Source organism: Carassius gibelio, chromosome A5 (assembly GCF_023724105.1).
Source record: "Carassius gibelio isolate Cgi1373 ecotype wild population from Czech Republic chromosome A5, carGib1.2-hapl.c, whole genome shotgun sequence".
In the NCBI taxonomy this organism is placed as follows: domain Eukaryota; kingdom Metazoa; phylum Chordata; class Actinopteri; order Cypriniformes; family Cyprinidae; genus Carassius; species Carassius gibelio.
The window spans coordinates 28,237,607-28,246,520 of NC_068375.1; the positions used below are offsets into that span (position 1 = coordinate 28,237,607).

The 8,914-nt window shown below is 35.8% G+C and overlaps 1 protein-coding gene across 1 annotated transcript; it reads left to right on the plus strand.

Annotated features, from left to right (window-relative positions):
* Positions 1–7,440: 7,440 nt before the first annotated feature.
* Positions 7,441–8,394, plus strand: tcima (transcriptional and immune response regulator a). Its single transcript, XM_052592965.1, has one exon. It carries the CDS (start codon positions 7,541–7,543, stop codon positions 7,841–7,843), a length of 303 nt encoding a protein of 100 aa, XP_052448925.1. The 5' UTR covers positions 7,441–7,540; the 3' UTR covers positions 7,844–8,394.
* The last annotated feature ends 520 nt before the right edge of the window (positions 8,395–8,914 follow it).

Below are 8,914 nucleotides of genomic sequence, written 5' to 3' on the forward strand. Positions count from 1 at the left end.
TGAAACTTAAGCAACATTTTTCTTTTTTGTCCACCTGTTTACTTATTTATGTATATATATATATATATATATATATATATATATATATATATAGAGAGAGAGAGAGAGAGAGAGAGAGAGAGAGAGAGAGAGAGAGAGAGAGAGCTGATCTGTTAAATTCCTTTCTATACACTTTTCTTTATTATTATTATTATTAAATATTGAACTGGTTACATGTAAATAAATCCCTTCTGCCAGCTTTTGACCTGGTCAGGTCTGTAATTTTTGATGAGCATTAAAACAAAGGGCTTTTAACCGTTTGACAAAGGCCCTATTGTCTGTTTATCCAAACTAGTGTTTTGGCATGGGCCTGTTATTATTAAGTAACATAGGAAACGTCTGAGGGGGTGTGGATTGTTGGTCAAAGCTTTTTGGCAGGCAGGGAATTGCAGCCTTCCTCGACCTTGTTCCCTGGCCAGGATGAACAATAACATGCCGGTATGCAGGCTCCAGACTCTTCTTTCTCTTTCTTTTTTGGCTGATGTCCTCCAAAGAGATTCTGTCCGTCATGGTCAGGTCATGGGAGAGACAGACAGAGAGCGAGACAGGCTGACAGGTTTTGGGATATTAGCCTTGAACCACTTAAGAATACTAATGAACTATAAAGTCTATTATACTGTAGGTTTTCATGTTCGGTTTTTATTTTTTATTTAACGCTTTACCTTTAAGTTTTTAGTTGAAACTTTAATTATGATTTTATTTATATTATAGCTTTTATACATTTTAGTTTCAGTTTTAGTAATTATAGTTAAAGAATCTGTTGAGGAATCAACAGAACAACAGTTTAGATTTCCAAGCAAGACTTGTGTTCACACAGGAATCAGATTCTCGGGAAACACTGTATTAGCTCAATGTGTTTGCCTCTAGTTGGTTCTCGTAAGCAGATGAAAACAGATACTGTAAACTCTACCACAAGGTTTGAAAAGAAATCCTCTTTCCTGTTTGGACAACCATTTGAAGACAAACACGACAAGGCCCTCAGCGATGGGCTAGCGCTAATCTTAGTTTAGCTAACGTGGCTTCACGAAGGAGTCATGGTTTACTCATTGCTAATGGGTCATTTGGAGAATGTTTGTCATAGTGGCCGTGCGATGACGCAGTTTGCTTTCAAAGCACGCTCTGCTTAAGTTTGTTACTGTGATTAACTGTTACGTTCATGTGAGTTTCCCATTTGTAATTTGAGAGCACAGATTCAGAATTATTTTTTTAAGAGTGCACCAAATTGTTTTCAAAGTCAACACATGCTTTAGCTCAGTTGTATTTGGGCAATGCTTCCGCTCTCCCACTTTTACACTGTCATGGGGACAATATCTTACTCAGACCAGACACCATGGCAACGCTCTTCGGTAACCATATACATTGTAAACACTCCTGGTAATGTTTACAACTGAATGAGTCTCCAAAGCAGTGATAAGAAACAGCAGTGGTTACGATGCACCACAGAAGGTTTATATACAGTATATATATATATATATATATATATATATATATAAACAATAATGAAATATCTCATACCACCATTTCTAAATTAAAACATATTTTTACAAAAAATTGCATAATTAAAAACAAAAGTTAAAAAAATAATATTAGATTTCATTCAACAATTTGGAGGTCAGCTAATTTTTTTTTTAAAAGAAATACATTTTTATTAATTATTAAAGAAACTTTTATTCAGCAAGGACACTTTAAATTGTTTAAAAGTGACAGTAAAGACGTGTATAATGTTAAGATTTCTATTTCAGATAAATGTTGTTATGTTTATGATGAGAACTTTCTTGTCAAAGAATCCTAAAATCCTAAACATCAATGTATCAAGCTTTCCACAAACATGCACAAAGCAACAAAACTATTTTTAACATTGATAATAATAAAAATGTATTAAAATAAATACATCTAAATTTCAATATTTCTCAGTATTACTATTTTTACTATATTTTTGGTCAAATAAATGCAGCCTAGATAACGACAAGAGATGTCATTTAAAAAAATTCAAACAATTATGATTTTTAACTCTATCCTAGAGATGCACAACATATTGGTACCATATCAGTTATGTGGCAAATATCTGAGTTTTTATAATGTATTTACTTATATTTTAAGATTGAAATAATAAAGCACCAATTTAAAGAGGCAGTGTAAAATTAGTTTTTGAGCTGTTATTCTTTAATTGGTTTTTGTTGAAAATAATTATCAGCTTATTGGTATCCCTAGTTTATTCTTTTATAATGACTGTCCTACAAACACTACACTAATTGGAACACTGACTGGTGATGTTGAAATGATTGTCCATGGGAATTGATAATGATATCACAGATGCTGTAAATGGAGCTTAACCTAAAATATTCCTGTGAGTTTTATTGTTATTTGTGAGTACGAACAATTAGATTAGAACAATTTGCTCCAGGACAGGGTGATGTAATAAACATATATTGTACTATGTTAACATTGTTGTCCTGAACCACTTCATGATCCAGAGTAATTAGAAAGGCGTTCAGAACGGTCAGTACAGAGCAAGCGGCTTGTGGAGTGAAATATTAAGCAAGTTCGGGGCTTTGTGGAATAGGACACTGAAAGCTCTCAGGGAGAAAGAGAGAGAGTTGTCTGTGCCAGTCACTGAGACCTTAGTAAAGCTTTGGCTCACGGTGCTACTGTAACTCAGATCGGCTTGTGAGGACATGGGGTCTGGTTTTCATATGATTTTGAGATATCACGCTTAATGAAAAGAGAAGTTGAAAGAATGAAAGAGATATGGAAACAGAAAACGAGGGCAAGGCGCTGTCAGATAGGGAATGGGTGGTGCTTTATCTGGTTCTGGCTAGTTTAGTGCGTAATGCTGCCTGGGTGTTTGCGTGGAAGCAGTGCTTGATGACTCATGTAATCCACATGCTTGGGCTTGTCCCTGGATGCTGAGCGTATGTGAGGAAGTATGGGAAAACACAAGCTGTCAGTCTTGAAAGTGTGCCAGTGTCCACTCTAGTGTGTTCTGTGCCCTGGTTGACCAATTATATTGACAATTAAACCCTTTCTAGTTATGACTGGGTTATGCAAAACTCTGAGAATAGAGGATTATTTAGTTATTATTGTAGTTTTTATTAATATAATTACTTTTTTTGTCTAAAAATCATTATGGATTATTCCAGAAACATTTGAAGCTTTCTCCAACATATTATGGCTGCCCCTCTGATATTAACTTGGTTCTCTCATAAATCACCATGATATCAAAATTGACCCTGCTTGCATACATAATGTGTATGGTTTAATTTTCATTCATTTTAACGAATGCATTTAATGATTAAATCAATTGCCAAGAGATAGAAAAATCTAAATATGAAATAAAATTCAAATGAGTTAAAATTATAATGTAAAAGGTCAAATTTATGAGATATAAAGTTTAAATTATGTATAATTGACATGACAGGCTGAAATATGAAAAGTCCGATTTTTTTTTTTTTTTACTTTTTATGGCAGTTTTGATTTTTATTAAAAGTATAATTATTATTTATCTCATAATAGTGTATTTTAAAGTAATAATTATGATTTACAAAATCAAGATTTTTTTTTCTTATGAGATGGAAATAGGCGTACATTTCTCTTATCTAAGGGGCACTTTGTACATATTGTTTCTGTAGTCATAGTTATAATCATAATAATTATTTTTAATTATTATTATTATATTAACCATTAAAGTCAAATATAAACAAAATGTACATCACATAAAATAGTTTAGAATTGTCAACTCATTGTTCATGTTTGAGTAACATCATCTGATGTGGCTTTTCTCTCCTAATATGGACAGAATACTTCCTTCCGTAGTGATTTTGGCCTGAATCTCAGCCAGGCAATGGCAACAGTGGAATGGGAATAGTATTTGGGCCAAGATTGAGCAGAACTGGCAGACTGCCAGCCATAGTGCCTTTGGTGTTTGATTAATTGCTATTTCTTAAGAAGCTGCTCTTCCATGCAGATCTAACTCTGGTTTTACTGTTAATGATGGTTCAGGTTCAGGCCAAGACATGAATAGAAGTATATGGCTGTTTTAAAAACTGTTAGACGCCAACTCTTTTATTGTGAATACATAAAGCTCAGTGCCAAAACTGTGATTGCAAAGCACAGGACTTGAGTCCCGGAATCGGGCTGTCATAAAAGATGATTACCGTTAACCTCCCATCTTCCAGTTAGTGGCCTGCAGCAGACATGATTAAATGGTGCTATTTGTGAGTGTGTGAACTAACAAATGCTGAGTTATTATCTGAAGCTGCACAGCTGTGGGTTTGGATGACTGAGGCCTGTGATTAGAATGGTGGTAAGTTCAATAAATAAATTCAGTTGTAGTGGTTGTATAATATGAGCTGAAATCTGAAATTTAATTTTAAATAATACCTCTTAAAGTTTGTCACTGTGGATGAAAGTCCTTGGGAAAAAATCAATGCTCTGACTTTGACAGTATGTTCAAATATTTAATCTCTATACTCCGATGCAAATGATACTATAAAATCAAGTGGAGTAATTAAACTGGAATCTCCTGCCATGGGCAGATTTGACTGCAGTGCCCTGATGTCATTATAGCTACAGTGCTTATTCTTCTGAGAATTGTGTTAAATGTTTCTTCAGAATGTGCGCACGCTGCTGAGTATCTATGTTTATGTGTTATATTATAGTTTATTCGGTTACAATTTGCACAATACATAAACACAGTTTGATAAATGATGAAACATTGATTTTAAAATAAACAGACTTATCAAATTAAAATGCAAGAATATGGCATTATTGCTAATTTCCACTGTTTATTTTGCAAATAGGTCTTTACTCACTATAAATTAAAAAAGTCCATGCCATTTGTTTGTCTTATGTCAAAGGGTTTTCTTGTTTCAGAATTATTTCCATTGGCAAAAATAAAATGATGATGACAGCATTACAACATTTGATCAATAATTCATTGTCAGAGTACACATTTTTATGAAGTTTGGTCATTTTCTATGTAGGTCTACTGCAGCAGATGGAGTCATTTGCTAGGGACGAATGTTGTCATCTGACAAGCTGAAGACTCTGGTCCCCTATGGTGCTTAGTTCAGCAAAGCATGCAGGAAGGGACGAAAAACAAAGAACAACATTCTCTACTTCATGCAGCACACTGAGGTAAATGCTATTTTTTAAAACATCTTCACAGCTGCTTCCTTCGATTTTTACTGTGCAGCAATAATTACATAGAGTGAACATTGTGTCACAGTTTGTTTTGTTGCATGACGCCATTCTCTCAGAAATGAAAGCGGAAAGGTGGTTTTATAAAATAGTAAATAATGAAGTCATGATTCTATAGACAATTGCATTTGAGCCAGAATGAATGTTATTACCTGTGAACATGGCAATCCTAATCACATTTATTGTATTGGTCTGCAAATTGCATAACGTTAGTGGAAACAGCAAAGTAAATGAAATGTGTAAAACTACTTCATTTTCAACTTCTTTATTGCTCACAGTGTTTGCTTGCTTCTCTTCTGCTTTGAAGTTTTATGGGCTTGAATATGGACAGCCGATAACAGACTGCAGTATAATCAGAAACTGATGGACGTTCATCTCTATGGATTATATTTAAAAAGTTTACTTATTTATTTACATTTTTACTTATTTATATATTAGTATTGTTATTTAAAATCGATTTAATTTAAATTGAATTTATTTTCATTAAAAACATGCCCTTTATAATCATACAAATCTGTATATTGTTTGTTACAACATTGAATTAAAACTTTAAAATATTGTTTTATTTATATTTACTGTATCATGTGCACAAAATCAAGTACGGGTCCTCAATGTTAGTGAGAATTGGGTTTATTCTTTTGATTAGCTACTGGCTCCAGGCGTGTGCAGGGGAGGGAACTATACCTTCATGCAGACCAGCTGATGTGACCTTTGACCCACGTTAAATTTGACCCACGTTAAATTTAGTTTTCCCATTGTTAGGATTGATGAAGTACACTAAGATTGTGTTTGAGAGGGCAGGACCAGGCTCTCAATCCAATGTTTCCTTTACCGTGTCAAAAGGTCATATTGTGCTCTGTGTGCAAGACTCCAGAAAAGTCTCTTATGTTAATGACATGTTCCTGGCGTCATTTTCTGCATATTTCCCATCCTCCTTGACTCCATTCATAACTTATGCCAACCTGAGTATCCTGTTTCGCAACGGACTCACAATAGATGCCAACTAACGGGCATTCCACAAGATTATTGCAACAATGGCACATTTTTTAGCAGTCTTTGGAGGCCAAATAAAATGTAGCTGCAGAACCTTTGAAAAATTCCTTTGTGACTTGCTTGTTTTCCACCAAGACTGCGATGAAGGTTCAAAGAGAATTGCTCTAAAAGAAACCAGACAGAGAATAAACACGTGGATGTCTGTGTGTTGAGTTTTGTTTATAGGGAGTTGCTCACAGCATGCAAAATGAGTTCCTAGCTGTGTTATCTGAAATGTCTCCATGCAGCAATTTAGCAATTATCAAAAAAGTAGAATGTTGCTATTTGTTGTCAGCTATATTCACTCAAATTATTTTTTATTTTTAAAGCTCCCAGCTAGTTTAAACTTATCTTGCAATCATATCAAGTAAAGCAGTTTTGAAGGGCACTACTATAGAAAAGTCAAGTTGGGTTCTGCTGTCCATTTTCAAGCTTAATGGTTGTATAACTACACCATAGACAACATATTAATATTGATGTTTGTTTCAGAGACTTGCATCAGTCTTTCAAACCTACAAATCAATATGACATCATCCATGACATAATTAGTAAAGAATTGGCTATACAGGTTAATATAGTTAATGACACCAAAATAGAACACCAATGTGATGACAATATAATTATTCAGAATGCTATGATGACAGTCAAGTGAGTTCTTGTCACGAAGATACATTACAGTAGGCTAGTTTGGAATTTTTTGCAGAGAACACTATTTATCAAATGACTAGTCCTTGCTGATACATAAAATGTCTTAAAAAACAAACCAACAAAAAAACTTACTGACCCCAAAACTTTTGAATGGTGGTGTATGTTTTTTTTTAGGTCACTTCATCTTGCATAGAGCGCATTAATTTTACACTGGATATTAGGGTTCTCACATCTCCAAAATCCCACATTCCTACAAAACGTGCTTTATGGGTTCAAATCTAAATTAACAGCTGTTATCTAATATTTCTTATAGTTAAGATCAATAGAAAAATTCTATGGGTTGCAAATGCACCCTCTATGTGGAGCACTCATGTTGTCAGCGCTTTGACCCATAATTATTGCCATTTGCAAAGCTCGAGGCATGTTGGCAAACTGAAGTTAGAGAAGTTGGCTGGAAACGGGAAGGCGTTCCCGGGCAGTCGGATGTTGTCATCTCCGTAAGCGAGAGCTATAAAGAGCTAGCAGTCACTGTAAAATCCTCACTCGTCTCACAGCCACCAAAGAGGCTTAGCTCGATCGCGTTGGCTACTTCAACGCTGCTAAACAACACGAAAGCTGCAGGATGTCGACCGACATGTACTCAGAATCTCGCCGGGTCTGCCCTTCTATCCACGGCAACAAGTTTGACACGGCGAACCGCAAGCGGGCGGTTGCGAACATCTTCGAGAGCGTCAACCAGGACGCGCTTATGAGACTCTTCCAGAAAACTGGTGACATGAAAGCCGAGGAGAGAGTGAGAAGCATCTTCTCCTTCACGCACGACCCCGAAGAGACGGCCAAAGCTCTGATGGCCCTCAAGCAGAGGAAGAAAGACAAGTTCCTGCGGATCGCCGGGATGGTGCGACACTTTCTGAAGCTGCGTTGAGCGTTTTCACGCAATGACCAGCGGCTGCATGGTCGTTCGTTTCAGACTGCCGGTGACATTTACAACCTGGCGATAACGGACATGTCCAAAGGGTCTAAAAGGAACACCAAGATGAAGGAAAGTCTCGTAACTGACACGAGCCCTTTGATACAAGACATGAAGCTCGGGACGCACCGTATCTGTAGCTGTTGAGGCGCTCAGTGTGAAGGAATCCCGCGGCACACGCACGCGGAGCCCCTGGTGCATCACAACATGAAGACGCGCGGAAATGTGTCTCGTGAACTCTATGCATTTTAAAAATGGACTTTATCACAATCTGCTGCACCTTATAGGTGTATTTGTTGGTGCACAAAGAACTATGACTGGAGACAGAAATTAAATTGCCTGAAAACTGCCTAAACATAAAGCATTGTCTCTGTGCCTGTTTAATATTGTGATATGTGTTGTAACACATATTGGCCACCTATTTATCTGTCACAATGTTATGACACCATTTATGCATTTTTCACAATATTATTTTTCATTCTTTGTATAATAAATTATTAACTAAACATTCAGACTCTTTTCTCTTTCTTTATCTTATATTTGTATAAATATAAAAATGACTGGGATGGAGTTGGGTGATACAGTTCGGACTATGGCTGCTTAATTGAACAATTGTTTTGGCCACCTCCTATTTTTAAAAATAAAATGTAGATATTGTGGGTTCTCCTGGACCCATGGGTCCCTAGAATTGATTCCACCTTTCTAAGGAAAAAAAGTGTACTATTTAGTTACCAATATTTACTTTTAAGGAACCAGTATGTACCCTTTTGGGCTAAATAAGGTACAAAGATGTCTTTTGACAACTTTAGTACCTTTTTTTCTGAGAGTGCCTTGTTCACACTAGAAATGTTAAGGTCCTATCTCAGTCTAAACAAGTGTGACATTGCTGTTGTGTTTAATCTACAAAACTAGCTACAGTTAAGTGTAACCCACAAACCCATCATTTCAGCAGTCATACTGAGAGTTTATTTCATCATCTCAGGGGTATTTGTTTTTTTATCTTTCACTTTTTGTGCTGTTTGCAGG